Source organism: Planococcus citri, chromosome 1 (assembly GCF_950023065.1).
Source record: "Planococcus citri chromosome 1, ihPlaCitr1.1, whole genome shotgun sequence".
In the NCBI taxonomy this organism is placed as follows: domain Eukaryota; kingdom Metazoa; phylum Arthropoda; class Insecta; order Hemiptera; family Pseudococcidae; genus Planococcus; species Planococcus citri.
In genome coordinates, this window is record NC_088677.1 from 60,836,092 (window position 1) to 60,858,684 (window position 22,593).

Consider the following 22,593-nt stretch of genomic DNA (forward strand, 5'->3'; position numbering starts at 1 on the left):
CCTACAGTTCCTGCAATATTAAATTAATTGTGAAAATTTGAAATTAGAGGTGTTCGAGCGCTTTACAGCAAACAATTCGGCATTTACAGAAAATACAGAAAAGATTTTCTGTAGCTCAAAGTTCAGAGCCTCAAACACCCCTATGTAAAATATTCGAAATTTCGAATATTCCCTAAAAAGTAAAAGTGGAAAAATGCCTAGAATGCTTTTTTATGCTTTGATATAGAATAGAAACAAATAACAATCACACGAAAAAATGCTTCAACAAATTTGAGCTCATTGACACATTTTTAAGAAGAGTCAAAGTCTCAAACAGTCAAACTCAAAGTCGAGGTAAAAAAAAATGAGAAATTTTTTACTCGGAAAAATATCCTCAGGATTATGCTAAAACTAGCTAAAGCTTCGTTCGTGGGATCGTGGGATTTTCATGAGTTCATCTGTGACTTTTCACACAAGCACAACAAGTCGATGAAGCACAGTGTAACTTTATGTTTGTAGTAGTGAGTAGTGAAATTATTCGAAAATGAGCAAGTTTGAAGTTTGGTTCACATTTTGGTCTTGAATTAATTTCTCACAATTTCTATCAACTTATTTCTAAATCATTTAATTACTTTCACGATCGTGCTATGAACATTGACTTTTAAGAATTGATGAACTGACCGAGTGTATGACCGAGTTATTCTGTGTAAATATGACTGCATAAAATAGCAGTGTCATCTGTGTTATTATTGAATGGCGATGTTGATACAAAATTATCCTCTAATGGTACGTTGAATCGCTTTTCTTCGATTTTAATCATTGTTCGATTATCTTTGGTAATTAATTATGTATTTCTATAGGATGTTGAAAGCAGCCGTTCGTTCATGGATGATATTTATTCCTCAGAACATCCGAAGTGTTTATCTGCTCTTATGTACGTATATACTTCGGTACCCTATTTCGAACATTTTTCGAATAATGTCGCTTAATTTCTAATAATTTTGAAAAAAACCCACAGTCAGTTGAAGAATACGGTGATCGGAAGTAACAGACAGAAAGGAAATGCCATTCAACAAGGAGTTATTCCAAGATTAGTACAGATTTTAGGCGATTATGAGCAACCAGTCGACATCCGCAATGAAACTGTTATTATATTAGGTTCTTTGGCTAAAGGAACCGAAGATCATGTTAAAGAATTACTTAAAGCTGACGTTGTTCCTTTACTTTTAAACTGTAAGCAACGAGTACGTTCGTTTTATTGTAACTAGCGTATTGTATCTCTAATTGCACCTGTGTTTGCAGGTATATTAACCGACGATAATCAATTCTCGGAGAACTGTCTTCGATGTGTTTGTTCAATTTTCAAATACAACTGCGCTCCGGTGCATTTAATATTTCAAGATCAGTCTCTTATTTCACATATGCTTAGTTTGATTATGCATTCAACCGCTAATCAAATTTCAATCACGACCATTCTTAGTTATTCCATAAAAGTATGTTTATTATCTTCATTCTTTATCATTTTTATTACTTATTTGACTGAACGCTGTAATCATTTTGTTCTTTTCTAGACTAAAAAACATCAAACTATGTTATGGGATGAAGGAGCAGTGTTTTCATTAGCAGCTTTACTGCGATCGCCTCTTCAAGCCGTTTTAATGCCTACTTTAACTTGCATTGCTAGTTTATGCCATGAAAATAAACCCGTAGCTGCTTCCGTTGCCACCGCCAAGTAAGTCAAGTTCGAATTCCTGTCTTGAAATTCGCAAAGCTTGTTCTAACTTACCTGTGTTTACACAGTTTTGAAGGAAAATCAGTGCCAGATTTATTGGTTGCTTTGATGGCCCGAGATAAACCTTTAGAGATGCAACTTGCTGTCGCTAAATGCATCACGTTTTTGTATCGTGCTGGTGCTATTTCCGCTGAAGATCCCAAGATATTATATAAAACGTTACCAGTTTTAGTACGTTATTCGACATAGTGTTCTCTTTTTTATCGAAAAGATGGTTGTTTGATTGAGCTTTCTTTTTTCTAGGTGTACCTTTGTCAAGATAAATATGCATGGAAGCTACGAGTTGAAACGGCAGAAACGTTGGCTTATTTGACCGAAGTGAACGTCGAGCTTCAACGTTTAGCAGCTATTTCAAATCATTTAATCGGTGTATTGAACACGTTTGTCAATTACAAAAGCGATAGTTCCTTACCACCTGCTAAAAATGAAGAAATTCGCAAAGAGTTGATGCAGGCAGCGTTTAGAGTAAGAATTCGCGTTCATTTTTCTCGATCGTTGAGTACCAAAAGCTCAAATTTATCAATCGTTCAGGTTTTCGCATCGCTCGGTTCGAACGACGAAGACATTAGGAAGAAAATCATCGAATCTGAGAATCTAGTACAACACATCGTTAACGCGTTAGATGATCCTAGCACGAAGGTGAAACTAGCAGCTATACGTTGTTTACACTCTCTATCTCGTAGCGTCCAGCAACTTCGGACTACATTTCACGTAAGCATGGATATTTAACTAGAGTATTCGGTAATTAAAGGTAACTTCCCTCCCGTACGCTTGAGTTTTTTTTTTATTTTTTTTATTAAGCTAATGACCAAAAACATTATCTTAGTCTATATGTGCGAATCAGGATCACTCTGTGTGGAAACCGTTAATGCGATTATTGGAAAATGCATCAGATGACGTGCTGACTGTTACTTCATCTACTTTGTGTAACCTGTTACTCGAGTTCTCTCCATCCAAAGAACCAATCTTAGAATCCGGTGCTGTCGATTTATTATGCAATTTAACCAGAAGATCTGATCCGGCTTTAAGATTAAATGGTATTTGGGCGTTGATGGTAAGCTAGATCTTTCACGAGCTTCGCAGTTATATTTTCGATTTCTCGACTAATATTCGAATTTTCTTCGCAGAACATGGCATTTCAAGCTGAACAAAAAATAAAAACGCTCATCTTGAATACCTTGGGTATCGAACACATCTTCCGATTACTTAACGATTCCGAAGTAAATGTTTTAATGAAGACGCTAGGTCTGCTTCGAAACCTTCTGTGCACGAAGCCGCATATCGACTATATAATGAATCTGCACGGAAATGAGATAATACAGGTTTATAAAATATTTTTACTGCTTTTTTTGTTACTTTTCGTGTTTTTTTACATAATATCGGTGTGTGTTTTTGACTTCGTTTATGACTTAATTATGTAGAACTGTGATAAATACATTTAAACAAACTCTATGTATTTTCATTCGCTTATCGCTTGCCATCATATAATACACCGCAATCAGTAGGCTAACTCACTAAACAACGCTGTTTGTACTCGTATAAATGAAATTAAAACGTCTATTTTGATTTTTAAGGCTGTTACAATGATACTGGACGCAAATCATCCATCCGAAGTAAAAGAACAAGCGTTATGTATACTGGCAAACATCGCTGACGGTGATTCGGCCAAAGATTTTATAATGAATAACGAAGACATACTGAAAAAATTATCAGAGTACATGGTACGTAAGAGGAAGAGGACGCGAGCGGTAATTTAGCGCAAATTGTCATTCATGTGCTAAACTCTGTTCCAGATAAGTCCAAATGGTAAGTTACAAGTTGCCTCTACATTCTGTATTTCTAATTTAGTGTGGAAAGAAGAAAGTGGCTCGACGGAAAGGCAAACAAAACTCAGAGAATTAGGAATTCCTGCGCTTCTCAACCGGCTGATGAATACAACCAATACGTTATTGTTCGATAAGTAAGCGTAACACTGTGTAATAATTTTCCTACGTTTTCTTTTCACATTTAAAATACGGAAATAGGAACGAATTTTTTGTTCGCAGGGTTAAAACGGCTGTGACGCAGTTTAGTGATCAGTAGTAGCCTACTTAAATAGTTGTATGTTTTTGTATATCGCCTGGACGCAGACCGCTGGATAAATTATTATATCGCTGTAATATTACTTCGCTTTTTTTATCGTAGTGTTCAGAATTATATATGTTTTTCTTTTAAAATTTTAACGTTTTAATACTTTATAAGTATATTAATTATTGTTATATTTTGAAGATATACATACAATTCCGAAGTATATCGTAATGATGTACGATCGATTAAATTTGTTTTGATCTTTGAAATTATTCGATTGTGTTTTAACTTAATTATGAATTTTGGAGCTGGAATATTTATTCGAATTTCTTCGGTGTTCGTTGGAAAAAATTCAATCCGGTTTAAAGGAAAATTTTCAAAATTTTTGATAATTTTTTAATCAAGTCTTTCGATGTACTTTTTTTTGTGTGGCGTTATTTTTTCGCAATATTGTTCATTAGAAATAATATGTGCTTCTATAGTTATCGAAGTACATATTTTCTGTTGGACAATCTCAGACTTAAAACCTGCTGTATAACGTTGCTCGAAAACCGCAATCGTTGTATCTAGTAGAACGATTCACACAAGTTACATTTTCATAAACGAAATACTCGTAGGTACTTCAAGTGACTCGAAAAACACCTACACAAATACGAGCTGACGTAGATTTAATTTTTAAAGCAATCGATGAATTGGTAAATCTTGAATATCCGAGTTGAAAAAACTACGCAAAAAATTTTGAAAACCGACGCGACACTTTATTGACGTATATACCTACATGGCTACATATTATGTAATTATGTATACTACCTTGATTATACATACATATAGTACTTGGGTATACTGTAAACGGTTACATATAGGTGGGTACTCGGAACTTGGCAAAAATATGGAAAACTCACCTCATATAGGTAGTTTCATTGTGTATAATCTTGTCAAGTACGTACAATCGAAAATGGCGAATTTTTTAAACAATCGAAGTTAAAGTTGCTTAACCTTTTTTTTTATATCAGAAATAACAATTAGTGGAGTGTAAGTACTTAACTAAGTACATCTACATATTTCCTTAGGGTTCATAAATTTAGTATGTAGGTAATTTAGTGGATTACGTCTGTATAGACCGGGTGAATTCTAATATTTTTCTTCAAGGCAAGTAAGTAACCCTGTTTTTTAAAAAGTTTTTAAGGGGTTCAAAACATCAAACACGCAGAATCTCGCTACTCAATTGTTTTTTAATTTTTTTTTCAACCCTCGCTAACTCACCATATACTTAACTTTAATGGTCAATTTTTACCAAAAGTTTCTTCTCACAATGTATTATATGAGAAACGACCAAATTCGTTAATTTTCTCCATATTTTATAATTTTATTTAAAAAAATATAGTCGCGAAGTTTTATTTTGGGAACTACTACCTGCCTTTTCGGGCGACCGAGACTAATGTCAACTTGAAATAGATTATTCCATAATTTCACTTTTCAGTAATATTTAGTAGGTTTTGTTTTATTGTTCTCTCTTTTTTTTTTTTTTTAGAGTTTTGCAATTTTTTTGCAGAAATTTGACTCTGAAAAAAGTTTTTGTTTCCCAACTTCAATCTAATTTGGGTGAGGAACGCTATCGAGGGGAGTCGAAACAAAAAATGATAGCGATTTTCGAATTCAGCGCAAAATTTTAACGATTTTGATGAATTAGAACGACATTTTTGGACAAATTAACATTTCTGATTTCAGTAGAGAAGACTGGTGGTAGCCGGTAGGGCGAGTGAGCACGTGACATCACACAAAACAATGGGTAGGTACCTACCTAAACCTATATCGGCTATGTCACACAACATTTTACTCTTTTTTCAAAATTACGTCAAAATTTTGATGCTATTTGTACTCCTAATGGTTTTTCGAATCCCATAAAGAAAAAATTGATAGTTGTAAATAGGTACATAATTATCATGAAAATGTTTAGGTAGGTAACTTCTGGATTTTTTTTCAAATGTTTCAAATTGTAGTTTCGAATTTAGGCAAGGTTTTGAAAATTTTGCTTTCATGTGGGTGGACACTTTCGGATTCTTACCATTTTAAGAAATGATCACTCCTTACTGGGCAAAAAACCAGTAATTTTCAAAATTGCCAATTTGTATCTAATCTAAAAAAAAAACTTGAGGTGACCACATTTGGGCGTTTTACTTTATTGAAAAATATCATAGAAAATTAGCTCATCATTTGGAATGTAACTAAGAAAGCTTATTTGATTCAGATCAACCAACCGGAACGGAACTTTGATGAGCAGAATTTGTACCTCCCTGCTCCCTTTTTTGCAACAAAAAATCGCTTTAAAATGTGTGCTTGTTTTTTTCCTGATAATCGACGTCCGCTACATTGTTCAATATTCATAAGAAATCATACCTCCTATTCTGTAAAAAAAAAATTGAAATGAATATCTGCTGTATCGTTACCATAATCGCTTTGACGTAACGTTTTGAATCAAGCAGAATCTATTTAACTTATGCGTGCCACATTTGCTTCGAATCTTTATTTCCCCCTCTAGAATGACATATTTTCATTTAAATTGTGAGTTGTTATAAGGTATCTACTACCTACATTCTGCATTCCACAGGAATATGGAAACCTCATTTCCCACAGTTTTCCTACTAGTGATCTTTTCAAGTACGAACTTACCATTGAGAACATCTAGCGAAATTTTTTAACATTAATTTCAATAAGCCTATGTATAACAGTTATGGAGATAACGTTAAATCGTTGTTTTTTTTCAGAAATAATAGTCTGCGATGGATTTTGTTGTAAGTACCTATATACCCACTACCTACCTAAATCGCTTTTAGTTTTGCCTGATGGGCAACTTCTCGAGATGTCTGCCACCGATCTGAAAAAGAATGCTATTTTTGCGAAGAGTGTGGTTTGAAATTCCCTCCTATATAAAATCAGCATTTCAGCTGCTAAAAATGATTTCTCGATTTTTGGCGAATTTCAAATAATAATTTTAAATTACCTATTCTTCGATAATTTATTTTTTTTTGTTTTTTTTCGTTGGAAAAATATTTCGTAAAAATGATCACAATTAATCCTGAAGCTAACACATATCAAGTTCCTCCAAACGAATTTCATCGTTCTCTGACATTCTAAAAGTCCCCGTGCGATTTTTAATTTCTCTAGAATTAAGTATAATGGGTACTTGGGTACGTAGCTAGGTGTAGGTACCAGAGTACTGCACGGTTAAGTTAAAATAGCCGGATAACCGCCGGAGCTATCGGCTAATTTAACTAAAGGTTACAAACTGCAGTTACTTTTGTCGGCGCGCGCAACCAGCGGTAAGTTAGGTTAATAACCATACGTTAACCGCATTCGGTTCTCTGGTGTCTCAACAATACATTTTGGTGACTCATCAAACAGATAAGACAGAATCGAACATTACATTTCCGATAAGAGCGCGGTATAATCGCAGGTAGTTTAGTCATTTTAACTACAAAATTATCCGCATAGGCTAACGCTAATATAACTGCTTTTGGATGAGTTATATTTGGTAGCTTACCGCACACGACACGTGACTAACGCAGATAACTTTTAACTATACCGTGCAGGACTCTGGTAGGTACCATTCCTATTTGTCATGGTGTCTATCAATTTCAAATTGAAAAAGCAGAACTTCATCAACAGGACTTTTTCAAACACTTCATGACTTCTTTATTGGAAGGGAAGGGAAAGGATAAGGGAAGGGGGAGATTCAACATTTTTCACGTCAATTTTCGATGTTTCAATGTCTTTGAACATTCTACAACTTTTTCGAATGAAATAGGGTGTCAAAAATGCCTGTACGATTGACCATCAGACATTCTACTAATACTTCAGTGCGTTAACTGTGCTTTTTTTTGTAAAAGAGGTGAGGGATAAATATTTGATACGTAAATTTTCATTTTTCAACTTGTTTTTAGCATTTTTAATGAAATTATTATCAAAACTTTTCAACTTAACTGCCCTAAAAAATTCAAATTAATCCATCGAAAATCACTTTTAAAAGCAAAGCGAGGCATCATCTATGAAAAATTTTCAGTTTAGGATAATATGAAAAGAAGCTTTTACTCGTATCATACTTTTTAAACGTTGCATCAGCGAAACTAGAGGATGAAAACTTTCTGAAAATTTTTGTATGTATTTTCCCATCTGCTACTGCTAGGGACTTATTATTGATAAAAGGGAATCACATAGATAAACCAGTCAAATAGGTCGAAAATGGTTCACAACTTGATTTTTAGATGTCCAAATTATTAATTTCCACACGCTTGTAGAGAAATTTTAAAATTCTTGAAAAATCGAAAATTGTACTGGAAGTCCTAAAATGGCTCGAAATGGCGAAATTCCAATTCGCAGAATTGATTTCGGACATGATTCAGCCATTTGTGTTATTTTCAAAAAAATTTTTAAGAACAGGAAGTTTTTGATTTTTTCAAATGTTTTCCTTTTAAATAAGTATTAAAAGAGTCAATCTGAAAATTTGTTCAAGTGTGGAAAACCCATTTACTTAATAAACAGGTCGAGAATTAGCCACAACTCAATTTTTACTTTCCCAAATTAATTTCCACGCCTTCTGGACAAAATTTCTATATTCTGGAGAAATTGAAAATAGCGCTGGGGTCTCCAATATCACTAGAAATGTTGAAATTTGGCAAGAGGGAGTTTGAATTAGTTTCAGGATCAATTTTTACCCATAAAAAAAAATTGCGGCGTTGTTCAGATCGAATGGTGGGCACCTCGACTAAACATGTCAAATTTACTTTTTGCAGCAAAGGACCCAGAATGTCTAAATTCATTACCTGAAAAAATAAAATGTAAGTACCTATGTAATTCGAATATCTGTACCGAAATAAATACAAACAAATGCAAATTTTCCTAGAAATAAGGGGGCTTTGATAATAATATCTACGCCTACATAGAACAGAACCTCATTAATGCCTACGAATTTCTAATCGTTTCAGGGTGGAAAACCAAAGAATATGGCTTGGAGATTTCCGGTATTATGATAAATATTTACCATGCTTTTAAGTATACAGGAGGAAAAATTAGATAATAAACATACTACTTGATGCAGCGTAGTGCTTCTATTTATGACCATAATTAAGTAGGTAATGCACTATCACCATACTGACATTTTATTGATCATTCAAAGGCGACGTTCGTGTAGACAAAAAGTTGGAAGGTTATGAAGCATCGACTCAAATACAAGTGAATAAAATAGGACGTCCTCAAATGAAAGCATCAGTTAATGACTTGATTGTGAGAAATCGGAAAAATAAAGATCCTGATTTTACCATCCATAAATTGGACCCCATATCATACGTTTTCGCTGGGAAAAAGTAAATATTTTACTGAAACGAGATTTTGTAACGATAGGCAGTTTAGGTGTTCTGTATTTAAAAGTACATACCTACCTAATGATTTGTGTGATATTTTATTTCATTTCAGAATGTTGATAACTTTTACAAATGTGAAAATAATAAATTTACACACTTATGATAACAAAACATCGGATTTCTCTCAAAAGGGTATATACGAACGGGGAGATTATAATATTGATAAAGAGACTCGTGAAAAAATACAAACTGCAAGTAATGATAAGACCAGAAAAGACCCAGTCCCGTCATCATTTATAAACAGAATAAAAATGGAAAATGTGAGTAGGTCTAGGTACCTCTACCTACTTATTCGTAGCTAAACTACATAATAAAGCGCATGTTTAAGCGGTTTGAAGATGACTTCAAAATTTACCTTCCTAAACCTAAACGTAGTACCTACCTACCTACATATATTGTAATTAAAAATGTGCTTGAATTAATTATATTTCTTTTGTACATAGGAAGAACTATACATTCTAAATAGAAGAGATGTAAAATGGACGATCAATATTAAAGCTAATTTTCTATCCGTGAACCCTAAAACAAAAAAACCGCAGCCAATTACTTTCGTAGCAAATTTCAAAATACAACCAGACAAACGAGATGAAAATGCTGCAGCCGATGACCAAACTTTACGATCAAAGGGTAGAGTCAAGTGAGTTGTAAATCTCATAAAACGAAATTACTCCTTGAAAACAACTCAAAAATTAAATGTGAATTAATTTTCATGCCAAATCACGACGCGACGGTTTATTTGGGCACTTGATATTACAGAATTGAATTTCATAACCTTGAATTCGGCACCCAACTCACGATTACACACACTGATGATCCTCTCAGAGAGTTTTTTGACAGTAAAATAAAAAGTGATAACCTCGTTCCAGATTTGAATATAGATTATAAAATAGACGAGGTTAAAGTAAGTAGCCGCAGACTTGCAAATATGCTTTTGAACAGTATTAGATACCTACCTATACGTGAAAGATTAAAACTGTACACATTTTTATACGATGAATAATTTCATTTCAGATACTTGAAGACAGTATAAAATTATTACCTTATGACCAAGATGACGATTTTTCAAAAAAAATGGACGAACGAGAGCACGTCAACTATAATGTGCCAGAACCAAAACCTGCAGTTGAAAAACAACCATCTAAGGAGGACTCGGAGGAAATACTAGATACAATATCACCGTCAGTTGAAAAACCAAAATACTTGGAAGACGATGAAGAAAAAAAGATGGTCGTGCAGCATTTCAAAGTATTAGCGGATCTGGTTATAACAAACACAAAAGATTTTAGTAGAAGAATGTGTATCAATTTAATACCGAAAATGGCTTGGAAAATAATGCATATGGAACACAAAAGGCAATTACCAAACCTTTTCCATGAAATAATAGCATATAATGATGATTTCCAAGAAAAAGCACCCTTAGAACCGGTTCCTAGATGGGCTTTTATTTCCCAAGGTGTTAGTATGCTTAAAGGATGGGTCGGTTTGGTCAAATTTCCAGATCCGGTATCATTAGATGATGAGGATTAAGATTACTCAACAAATAATATAGGTATGTATCGATGTAAGGCTGGATATTTCATGTGAATAACCATAAAATGGAAATTATAATATTTTTAAGCAGAAGCACAGAATTGACATCATTTGTGATTAATAATTTAAATAAATGTAATTACCAAAGCACGTGGCTCCAAAATAACTTGAAAGTACTTCTAGTCGAATCAGCATGTTGACATTAAGGTGCAGAGCAAATTTCGGCTTTCTAATTCCATTTGGTGAAATTTTTTGTTTCGAGTTACCTACAACAATTTGCTGGAGGCTCCAGAAGTGCTGGAAACGGTTCAAAACCGTTTCCAATCGACTTGGTGGATCGAAAATAGGGTATACCCAGATTTCAGCTTTTTAGGTCAATTTGGTAAAATTTTGATTTTTTTTTAGATTTTCACCATTTTAAAAATGGCCACTTCTGGCCAAAAAAACTAGTAATTTTCAAAAGGTATTTTCTCAATAAAACAGGGATTCAAAAAATGAGAAACTCTCTGTACCTATTTGCTATTGATATGATTTTGAATCCAGTTGCAAGTAGGTAAGTGTGATCTACGGATTGCCAAGTTGCATTCATCTAAAAAAAAAACTTAGGTGGCCACATTTTGGCGTTTTACCTTGTTGAAAAATATCCCATAAAATTAGCTTATCATTTGGAATGCAACTAAGAAAGCTTATCAGATCAACCAACTGGTATTTTAATGAGCAGAATTGTGCCTCCCTGCTCCTTTTTTGGCAACAAAAAATGGCTTTTCGCCTTTCGAGCCTATCGGGAAAAAATTGGGGCTTGATTTTTTTTCTGATAATCGACGGTGCGTTACATAGTTCATAAGAAATCATACCTACTATCGTTCTCGAGTTACCTACTACCTATTCTGCAAAAAAAATTTGAAATATGAACATCTGCTGCATCGTTACCATAATCGCTTTTGAAGTGACGTTTTGAATGAAGCAGATAATCGATTCACACGTGTCACATCTGCTTCGAATCTTCATTTTTCCCTTCGAATGGCATATTTTGATTTAAATAAACAATGCGTCACAAGTAACAAATCTCTTTTAACGCCTGAAGAAACACCTATACAAACATATAAAGCTGGCGTGGATTTGATTTTTAATGCAAACCGTGAATCATTAAATTTTCAACTATCGCACAAAAAATACGACGATTACAGATTTTGAAAATCGTTGCTTGTACTCGTATTATGATATTGTAAGTTGTTATTGGTACCTATACGTTCTGCATTCCACAGGGATATGGAAACCTCATTTTCTTCAGTTTTCCTGCTTGTGATCCTTTTAAGTACGTACCTACCATTGAGATTATCTAGCGAAATTTTTTAAAAATCAATTTCAATTGGCCTATGTATAATAATTATGGAGATAACGTTGAATCGGGGTTTTTTTTTCAGAAGTAACAGTCTGCGATGGATTTTGTTGTAAGCACCTGCTACCTAAATTGCTTTCAGTTTTTCCTGATGTCTTTATGAAAATCAAGCAAAGCTCCTTCAACTGACTGACATTTTTTGAAGGACCAATAACCAAACATAAAAGCCATTCATGATTTCAGAAATCAATTTTAGTTCTTTTCAGACAGGGTCTGATTGACATTTTCTTCTCATTTCTCTGGCCAGAGTCTAGAGTATAGACTAATGTCAAACTCGAAGTATGCCTACATCGTATATTTCAATTTCGCTGAAATTGGAAATATTTCGATTTTTTCTACTTATTTTTATCAGATATGATTATTTTCCATTTGAAAAAATGCACTCGCCATAAGTAGCAAAAAATATAAGATTTTTAATCGAAAAATTCCATATAGAAGTTGAAAGTTCAAGAATGATTTGAGAGAGAAGAGATATAGTTGTGGCTTAGCTTGGGAATGAGGGGGCGGGCTTCTCGTAGATTAAAAGCGGTTCATCGCACCTTTATGAGAGGTCTTTCAGCCAAATTTCAGCTTTTACCTTTACACGCTCGTGAACGATAAATTCTTACCATTTTTTCCTTCCCAAAAATAGGAAATCGCGGGCTGAATTTCATTTGGCCCGGTTTTTCTGGAAATACTTGGCCAATTTTGAAAATTGAAAAAAAATGGTTAAAGACTAAGTATACCTATGAATTTTTTAAGAGAAAATTTTTAAGACTCCAAACACAAAGCCCAATTTTAGTTTTCGAAAGATAACAAAAAAATGCTGTATTACAAAATTGCCTATTTTTGAAACTGCAGCATCTATCTAGAGACATTGCCTAGGTTATACTTAGAAATGAGGGTGGGATGTGTATTGAAAATTTAGAAAGTGTTGGAAATTTTGTTAGTTTTTTTTTCAAGCATTAGAGAACTTCTAGAGATGTCTGCCACCGACGATGTGAACTGAGCTGAAGTTTTGCGAAGAGTATGGTGTGAAACCTCCTCCCACAAACTCAACATTTCAACTGCTCAAAATGATTTCTCGGTTTTTGGCGAATTTTAAATCGTTCAAAATTGACCTTTGGAAATTTACTTTTTTTTTCGTTGAAAAAATATTTAGTAAGAATGATTATAAATCCTGAACCCTTGCAATTTTAATATGTATCACCTAGTCTATTACCTACCTATTTGTCATGGTGTCTAACAAAGTTTCAAATTGAAAAAACATAACTTCCATCAACAGGACTTTTGTTAGAACACTTTTCTGATTTTTCAAACACTTCATGACTTCTTTACTTGAAAAGAAGGGAAGGGGGAGATTCAACATTTTTCACGTCAATTTTCGCTGTTTTATAATGTCTTTGAACATTCTAAAAAATTTTCGGAGGGAAGAGGCTGTCAAAAATGCCTGTACGATTTAAATTATTCATTGACCAGACATTCTGAAAAACACATTCAGTACTTTTTCTGTAAAAGCAAAGAAGGATCAATATTTTGTACCTAAATTCTGATTTTTCAACTTGTTTTGAGCGTTTCAATGAAATTATTAGCACAGTTTTCCAACGTAGATAACTGTCCTAAAAAAAATTCAAATTTTCAGTTTAGGATATGAAAAGAAGCTCGCTTTTATTATACTTTTTAAAACGTTGCATTAGCGAAGTGAGGGGAGGAAAACTTTCTGAACCTTTTTTGTATTCTCCTATCTGCTAGAGACTTATCTATTGGTAAAAAGAAATCACCAGTCAAATATGTAGGTCAAAAATGAGTCACGCAACTTGATTTTTAGAAGTCCAAATCAATTTCCACACACTTGTAGAGAAATTTTGAAATTCTTGAAAAATCGAAAATTGTCCTGGAAATCCTAAAATAGCTCGAAATGGTGAAATTCCGATTCGCAGAGTTGATTTCGGACATGATTCAGCCATTTGTGTTATTTTCAACATTTTTTTAAGAACAGGAAATTTTTGATTTTTTCAATTTTTTTTCCTTTTAAATAAGTATTAAAAGAGTCAATCTGAAAATTTGTTCAAGTGTGGATAAACCATTTACTTAATAAACAGGTCGAGAATTAGCCACAACTCAATTTTTACTTGCCCAAATTAATTTTTACGCTTTCTGGACAAATTTTCAAATCATTGAGAAATTGAAAATAGCGCTGGAGACTCCAATATCACTATAAATGTTGAAATTCTGCCAGGGGGAGTTTAAATTACTTTCAAGATCAATTTTCACCGTATTAAAAAAAAAACATTCGTAAATTATAGTAGTCAATTTTAAATTTTCAAAAATTTTCCAAAAATTGAATTTGGGCATCTGAAATATGTAATTTTGATTAGGTATGAGTAGTAGACCATGTTTATTCCAAAAATTGCGGTCTTGTTCAGATCGAAGATGGGCACCTCGATCAGACATGAGTAAGTACAAATACTAAACATGTCAAATTTATTTTTTGCAGCACAGAACCCAGAATGTCTAAATTCTTTACCTGAAAAAATAAAATGTAAGTAAATTCGAATATCTGTACCGAAATAAACGAATAATTGCAAATGTTCCTAGAAATAAGGAGGCTTCAATAATAATATCGACGCCTACATAAGAACCTCATTAATGCCTATACCATTACTGATAAACGAATTTCTAATCGTTTCAGGGTGGAAAACCAAAGAATATGGCTTGGAGATTTCCGGTATTATGATGAATATTTTTAATGCTTTTTTCAAGTATACAGGGAAAAAAATTGGATAATAAACATATTACTTGATGCAGCATAGTGCTTCCTAGTGCTTCTATTTATGACCATAATTAAGTAGTTCACTATCATCATACTGACATTATTATTGATCATTTAAAGGCGACGTTAGTGTAGAAAAAAAGTTGGAAGGTTATGATAAAGCGACTCAAGTGCAAGTGAATAGAATGGGACGTCCTTCAATGAAATCAACAGTTGATAACTTAATTGTTACAAATCGGAAAAATAAAGATCCTGATTTTACCATCCATAAATTGGACCCAATATCCTACGTTTTCGCTGGAAAAAAGTAATCAGTATTTTACTAAGGATGTTTTACTGACTCTGATCGTATCAGCTACGAGACGAGATTTTGTACAACGATATAGGCAGTTTGGGTGTTCTGTAACTAAAAGCACCTACCTATAATGATTTGTGTGATAATTTGTTGTATTTCAGAATGTTGATAACTTTTACAAATGTGAGAATAATAAATTTACACACTTATGATAACAAAACAGCGGAATTCACTCAAACAGGTGTATACGAAAAGGGAGATTATAATATTGATAAAGAGACCCGTGAAAAAATACGAATTGCAAGTAATGATAACACCAGAGAAGTCCCAGTCTCATCAAAATTTACCGACAGAATAAAAATGATAAATGTGAGTACTTATTCGTAGCTAAACTAAAATATAAGGCGTTACCTAAACGAATGTACCTACTTACATGTAATTAAGAAACGTGCTTGAATTAATTATATCTCTTTTGTACTCAGGAAGAACTATATATTCTAGATAGGAGAGATGCAAAATGGACGATCAATATAAAAGCTAATTTTATACCCGGGAAACCTAAAGCAAAAAAATTGCAGCCAATTACTCTCGTAGCAAATTTCAAAATACAACCAGACAAACAAGATGCAAAGGCTGCAGCTGATGAAAACATTTTACGATCAAAGGGTAGAGTCAAGTGAGTTGTAAATCACATAAAACGAAATTACTCCTTGAAAACAACTCGTAAATTAAATATGTAATATGAATTTATTATCATACCAAATCACGACGGTTTATTTGGGTAATTGATATTACAGAATTGAATTTCATAACCTTGGATTCAACACCCAACTCACGATTACACACACTGATGATCCTCTCAGGGAGTTTTTTGACAGTAAAATAAAAAGTGATAACCTCGTTCCAGATTTGAATATAGATTATACAATAGGCGAGGTTAAAGTAAGTAGTGGCGGACTTGAAAATATGCTTCTGAACAGTATTAGATACCTAACCTACGTGAAAGATAAAAACCGTACCTACATATTTTTATACGATGAATAATTTCATTTCAGATACTTGAAGACAGTATAAAATTGTTACCTTATGACCAAGATGACGATTTTCCAAAAAAAATGGACGAACGAGAGAACGTCAACGCTAATATGCCAGAACCAAAAACTGCAGTTGAAAAACAACCATCTAAGGAGAACTCGGAGAAAAAACAAGATACAATATCACCGTCAGTTGAAAAACCAAAATATTTGGAAGACGACGAACAAAAAAAGATGGTCGTGCAGCATTTCAAAGCATTAGCGGATTTGATTGTGACAAACACAAAAGATTTTAGTAGAAGAATGTGTATCAATTTAATACCGAAAATGGCGTGGAAAGTAATGCATATGGCAACCAAGAAACAGTTACCATTACTTTTCCACGAAATAATTGCATATAATGATGATTTCCAAGAAAAAAAACTCTTAGAATCGTATACGACAAATGAATTAATTGCCCAAAGTGCGAATATGTTTCTGGGATTGTTCGGTTTAATCAGATTTCCAGCTCCGGTATCATTAGATGATGAAGATTAAGATTACTCTATAAATAATGTAGGTATCGATGTAAGGCTGGATATTTCATGTAACTTTCAAATGGAATGTATAATATTTTTAAACTCATTTGTGATTAATAATTTAAATAAATATGATTGCCTAAGAATTCTTTTTAAAAAAATGTAATCTTTATACGTTTACAAACAAAATGAATACAAATCTCTATAAAAATTCCAAAAGGTAAAATTCCGTAGCAAAATTCATTTATGGGTATAAAAAAATGATTATTTTTTTTCTCCTCATATTTTAATGGCTTCCATCGGCTGGACGTTCATCAAAATAAATTATAGCGGTTAATTTCTCATCAATTTCTCATCGAATTCCTTGTTCATATTTTTTTGTCTCAAGTTGTTCTTTAGTCAGTAAAGAAACGCCCAGTTGATCTTCTCTACTGAATGGTTGAGCCATCAGCCTTAACCACCTTTTGGAAATCTGTGAAAAAAATCATCAAGTTTTATCAAACCAATTCGAATGGTTTCAAATTCCTAACAAGGGAGGCATCTCAACTCGCAGCTAATATTTTTAACCGGACAAAGGATGAATCTTAATGAGAAGAGCGTGCAAAAATACATCATTAGCCAAAGTGCATTTTTCGATTTTGGTGAACTTTCAAGTCAAATTTGGGTCAAAAATCAGAAAAAATTAAAATTTCATCAAATTAACATAGAAACTTGAAATTTGGGATATACTTACTCTACGTATATTCAACTCGACAAATCAATTGGAAACGGTTTTTAAAAGTTTTTCGCAGTTCTGGAGCCTCCGAAAATTTTTTGAAACTTAAAATTTTCACAAAAGGGCGTAGCCGGGTAAAATAGGCGTTTTGGCCTTGTCCTCGAATTTCGAAACTAACCAGCGGAAGTTGTTCCTTACGGTCTAAAATCCCCGTGATAAAATTTATAGATCGCCAAATCACCTCCAACCTTTTCAAAAAGGGTGATATTACAATTTGAGCGAAAAATTTCCAACTTTGACAGTTTTCAACTGATTTTTTTCAAACTAGCAGGGATGTTAGATATTGCCCAGGGTTATTCGTGGAAAGTTCCTGAAATTTTTTCAAGCATATCTTATGGGCAAAACGCGAATTTTTTGCTTTTAAAACGACAAATTTGACCACTTTTTTCAGGGGTGGAGTTATGAAAAAAAAACATTTTTTTTCAGAATTTTTTACACAAGTGAAAGATCTTCAAAAATACAGAAAGAAATATTTTTTAATGGTTTTTCCAGCCCAAATTGGTTAATTTTGATGGGAATTTTTTTTTATCGCAACATCTCAAAAAATACGCCCAACTACAACATCAATCTGAATTTGTCGATTTTTTCTACGTTTAATAATTTTTACAAAAAAATAGATCTTCACCATTTTGGAAACCCCTAAACCACCTTCTGGGTCATTCACCCAGCTAAATTTCATGAATGGACTAATGTCAATTCGAAATACATCAAACATCATACATGTCAACTTCAGAGAAATTGAAAATATTTAATTTTTCTCACCTGTGATAAGTGCAGTTTTCAAATGAGTTGGTAAAAAAAAAATCGACGATTTTCGAGGAGGCTCCAAACGACTAGAAATCATTCGCGATCGACTTGAGATGTCAAAAGTGAGGTACAAGCTGAATTCAAGTGTTTTATGTCAAACGTCGAGGAAACAATGAATTTTAGAAATTTTCAGTTATGAAATCGCTGGAGGCTCCAGAGCTGTCAGAAACGGTTCAAAACTGTTTCCAATCGATTAGGTGGGTCGAAAATAGGGTATACCCAAAATTTCACCTTTCTAGGTCAATTTGATATAATTTTGATTTTTTCCCCTTGTTTTTAGCTAAAATTTTACTTTCAAAAATTCATCAAAAATTTGGCAGGTAATATATTTTTACATGCGTTTTCGATCAATAGCTCCGGCCGATTCAAAAATTTTTGAGGTAGTTGGGATACCTCCCTTGTAACAGAAATATTATTCGTACGTACTTGAGCAGCCTCTTCTGTTGATAAATTACACATCGAATCAGTCAAATGCTCCTGTATCCATTTAGGAAGTTTATTACGTTTATCAGCTCTGGAAAATCTCTGTTAAAAAAAAAAAAAAAAATTAAAAATGAGCCTCGATGCAGTCAAAAGACTGAAAGGCTTGTACGAATATGGATTACCTTATCAGCAAATATCATAATACCGTAATCCATTTTACCACGAATAGCTCTACCGACACATTGAGCAGCATGTCGAAGTGCATCAAAAGTTAGAAAATCGTCTTCTCTGATCTAAAAAAAAAAAAAAAAAAAATGATAATGACACAGTTCCAATAGACAGACAAAATTACCCAGAAATGAAACAAACCTGAAACTGATCACGTAGGTAATCCAATCTAGCTTTTAGGATTCTCGATTTAGTATAAACGTACGGAATACCGAACATGAGAACAGCTCTTCCTAAATGATGATCGAAATCCACTCCTTCTGAGACTTTACCTCGAGCTACAGATAACAAAATGGCTCCACGACCGCATTCGCAAGCCTTCGAAAAATCATACATCTAATTACCGAGAGACATTTCAAATTGGGTAAAAGACGAATAATAAATACCTGTATGTAATTTATGAGAGCTATACTGGTTTCCGCAGCATCTTGCGTTTCGATAAAAAGTAATTTTTTCTTCTGTAAACTATCTATAATACCTTGGTCATACCAACTAGCGACAACTGATTCTAAATACATGTAAGACGTAAAGAAGCAAACAATGCCATCAGGAACTACGTTTGTGATTTCAAGAAGTAATTGGCCATAGTTTCGTATCACAGCTATATCATCTCTGGCTTCGAATTTAGTAGTCATAGTAACTTGATCGTTTCCTTTGGCGACGATCTATTTCGCAAACAAAATAAACAAATTAATAAAACGAAGAACTCGTCAACTAAATAGAAATCCGACCAGTGATTAGATTGAACTTACCATTGGTAATAAACAAGGACGAGCTAACGTCATCGTTAACGAAGTCATGATCACAGGATGGAAATCTAGAATTTTAGGATACATGTCGATCGGTGACAATGTCCCTGATGTTATGATAACGCTTTGAAACCTTTCAAAAACAGGTTTAATAGCGATAGATGCGTCTAAACAGCAGAAATACAGAATAGGATTCGAAACCGTTGGAGCTTTATCGTTGAACGGTTCGACAATTATGACAAATCCTTTGGTATACGTTGCTACGAGAGTGGCTAGATGAGTAATGACTACTAATGAAGAAAAATCAGTCACTTCGGATATCTCTAGAGTACGTAATAAAGATGATAATCTTTCGGCGCAAAACCTCAGAGGTTTTCGTTCGATGCAAACTTTTTGATATATATCTTTTAGAAATCCAGCCGGTGATTCTTGTACGACGTGTTGAACACGTAACCGAACTTTTAAGTACTCGATGAAACGTTTGAGGAAACTAATGAAGTGTTCAGCTGTCCGAATATTTCCCGGAATAGCCTCTGGAAATTAAGATAGACATAGAATACGATCAATTTATCATTATAGTAAAACTACTATGATCGCAAACCTTGTAAAACTGAATTAGGTAGGACGGGGTTTACGAGTATTGTATCAGTTTCTCGAGCCGTACTTGCATCTCTTAATCCTTCGACTAATTTTTGATATTCTTCTTTTAACTTCTTAGCATCACGTTCTTTTAAGCTGTCGATGCAAAATAATGAATTAGTAGGGTAACAATTTCCAAAAAAGAAAAATTTCCAAATAGAGAAACTCACTTCATGATGGTTTTTTCCAACGTACTAACATTCGCAATAGCTTTTTCAACCATTCTTTTATTTATTTTAACGCTCATTGACTCGATGCAAACATTATCTGAAAAAAAAACTTCATTAGACCTCTCGAATGTCATGATACGATTCGAGGAATTAAATCTTACCGATATTATGAGCTTCATCAAAAATTACTACCGAAGATTTAGCCAATTCTTTAGAAACAACGCTGGCGATTTTAGGATCTAATAAATAATGGTAACTGTAGATGACAATATTAGCGTGTATAATCTGAAAAAAAAAATTCACAATGAGAAAATTTACGACAGAAACCAACTATCTTATTAATACATATAAATAATATAAACTTACAGTGTATCTGGCCAAGAAATAAGGACAAATATTTAAATCTTTTCCAAGCTCTTTGAGATCTTCGATATTGTAAACTCCCGGACTGAGCAAAGCTTCTTTTCCAACTGCTTCGTACTTTTCATAATAACTACAAATCGGTACACTATTGTCCGATAAATGGCGATCTCTGATATGAGGTGCAGTAAGACTGTGACATCTTCCATCCACGATCTTCCCGTCTTTCTCTTTACTCACCTAAAAATTCATTCAGTTAACGACGTTTCTGTCACGAATCGACGACTAACTAATTTCAGAGTTCTACTCACCTCCGGGTGAATACAGAGATTCTTACGTGATGATAGAACTAAACCGAGGAAATTGAGATCTTCGCCTTGTTTTTTATAATACTCGAATAATACGCGCAATTCTTCGATAGCCTTTTCAATTTCGGGCACTGTTCGTGAACAATATAGCAACTTGTTGACGCTGTATCTGTGCTCACGCATGTAAGCCACAATCAATGATAGTAAAGTTGTTGTTTTTCCAGTACCCGAAGGCATCTCTAGGAGACCATGGCCCTAAAAGAAATGCAAAATGTAAGGAAAATAGTACGATAAACTTTCGGAAAAGTTGACAACGAAGACGAACCTTAGCATCCAAAGCTTTCTTCAGTTCCACCATGTAAGTATATTGCTCAGGGTAAATATACTCGTAAGGGAAGAATACCCTTAAGCCATCAACGTCCAATCTGCAGTAAAATTGAATATGAAATATTTTGGTAATGTATACGATTATTTTAGGGATGTTTTCAAATACTCACATCATTTTTGCCGAATTATACGTTGATTCTGGACCTGAAAATTTTCATAACAAAGAAACCGATGAACTCTTCATTTGGCAGCTTCGTAGATAGTTTTGAATTGATACTAGATCAACAGCTGAAATACAGGAAAGCTTATTTCGAGCTTATTTCATTTCAAACTCGATTGCGAACGATAACGAAAGTTTGAAAAAGCTCGAAAAATGATAAACAATGCGCTCCGGTTTAATTTCTTTGACTTTAGTGATCGGAAGATTTAACAGCATTTTGAATTTTATCAGTCGAGTTTTTGTTTTTCTATCCCCTTTCCCCTTCTGGAAAAGTGTTTTTTTTTTGAAAGGGAAATAATGCATGGAAATAGGAGATTAGGAGCTAAGAGCTTTGACTTCGAATTTTCATTATTTGAAAAGTAAACGTAAACCCTGAATTTTAATATTTTTATTTTTCTTGGAAGGTTGAAGCCTGAAGGTTCAGTGTGAGTTTTCCCGTCTGCAATTTTTTTGCAAAATTGTGGAGAACCGAGAACTCCGAGAAGAGAATGCTCCGAAAAAACTTGCGAGGCCTCCCTTCTACACTCTACACTCTGTATCTCAAAAGCTGGACAAAAAATGCTGGTGATTTTCTTGCCTTTAAAACGAAAGTAATATGATCCTTCTTCAGTGGACTTGTTATCGATTTTCGGTACAACTAGGTAGGTAGGTATACATATATTTAAAAAAAATGAACAAATCTAAACAATATCTGATCAAGAAAGGCCTTTTTTTTCATTAATTCATCAAGATTCAAGAATTAATTTTTTACTATTCATGGTTCCAGTGTTCAAGAAAAAAATTTGGATTCTGTAGTCTGTACCA

The 22,593-nt window shown here is 33.6% G+C and overlaps 4 protein-coding genes across 9 annotated transcripts; 3 read left to right on the forward strand and 1 right to left on the reverse strand.

The window, feature by feature from the left end:
- Positions 1-477: 477 nt before the first annotated feature.
- On the forward strand, positions 478-4,110 carry LOC135833163 (armadillo repeat-containing protein 8-like). 6 transcript variants are annotated; one of them, XM_065346823.1, is made up of 13 exons: positions 478-765; positions 840-913; positions 998-1,212; positions 1,282-1,472; positions 1,551-1,711; positions 1,780-1,942; positions 2,015-2,236; positions 2,303-2,482; positions 2,598-2,825; positions 2,899-3,093; positions 3,346-3,492; positions 3,565-3,731; positions 3,796-4,110. In XM_065346823.1, the coding sequence occupies exons 1-13, from the start codon at positions 733-735 to the stop codon at positions 3,851-3,853; spliced, it is 2,034 nt and encodes a 677-aa protein (XP_065202895.1). In that variant the 5' UTR covers positions 478-732; the 3' UTR covers positions 3,854-4,110. The 6 variants fall into 6 exon arrangements, 4 of the variants coding, with proteins under 4 accessions (XP_065202895.1, XP_065202897.1, XP_065202896.1 ...); XR_010556417.1 differs by having other exon boundaries at positions 479-765; positions 3,620-3,731; XR_010556416.1 differs by having other exon boundaries at positions 479-765; positions 3,620-3,731; positions 3,817-4,110.
- Positions 4,111-4,193: 83 nt separating this feature from the next.
- LOC135833166 (uncharacterized) lies at positions 4,194-11,058 on the forward strand. The gene is made up of 9 exons (XM_065346828.1): positions 4,194-6,496; positions 6,604-6,630; positions 8,629-8,673; positions 8,821-8,856; positions 9,012-9,198; positions 9,308-9,515; positions 9,699-9,892; positions 10,012-10,156; positions 10,267-11,058. Exons 1-9 carry the CDS (start codon positions 6,451-6,453, stop codon positions 10,780-10,782), a joined length of 1,404 nt encoding a protein of 467 aa, XP_065202900.1. The 5' UTR covers positions 4,194-6,450; the 3' UTR covers positions 10,783-11,058.
- A 114-nt stretch (positions 11,059-11,172) lies between these two features.
- On the forward strand, positions 11,173-16,923 carry LOC135833165 (uncharacterized). Its single transcript, XM_065346827.1, has 9 exons — positions 11,173-12,100; positions 12,210-12,236; positions 14,661-14,705; positions 14,856-14,891; positions 15,057-15,243; positions 15,393-15,600; positions 15,714-15,907; positions 16,029-16,173; positions 16,287-16,923. The coding sequence occupies exons 1-9, from the start codon at positions 12,055-12,057 to the stop codon at positions 16,800-16,802; spliced, it is 1,404 nt and encodes a 467-aa protein (XP_065202899.1). The 5' UTR covers positions 11,173-12,054; the 3' UTR covers positions 16,803-16,923.
- A 6-nt stretch (positions 16,924-16,929) lies between these two features.
- Positions 16,930-21,978, reverse strand: Xpd (general transcription and DNA repair factor IIH helicase subunit Xpd). Its single transcript, XM_065346822.1, has 13 exons — positions 21,740-21,978; positions 21,568-21,667; positions 21,246-21,497; positions 20,941-21,174; positions 20,736-20,859; positions 20,575-20,671; positions 20,367-20,500; positions 19,769-20,298; positions 19,403-19,681; positions 19,158-19,334; positions 18,971-19,081; positions 18,792-18,890; positions 16,930-17,255 (listed from the first exon to the last, which is right to left on the reverse strand). Exons 1-13 carry the CDS (start codon positions 21,742-21,744, stop codon positions 17,136-17,138), a joined length of 2,262 nt encoding a protein of 753 aa, XP_065202894.1. The 5' UTR covers positions 21,745-21,978; the 3' UTR covers positions 16,930-17,135.
- Positions 21,979-22,593: the final 615 nt, after the last annotated feature.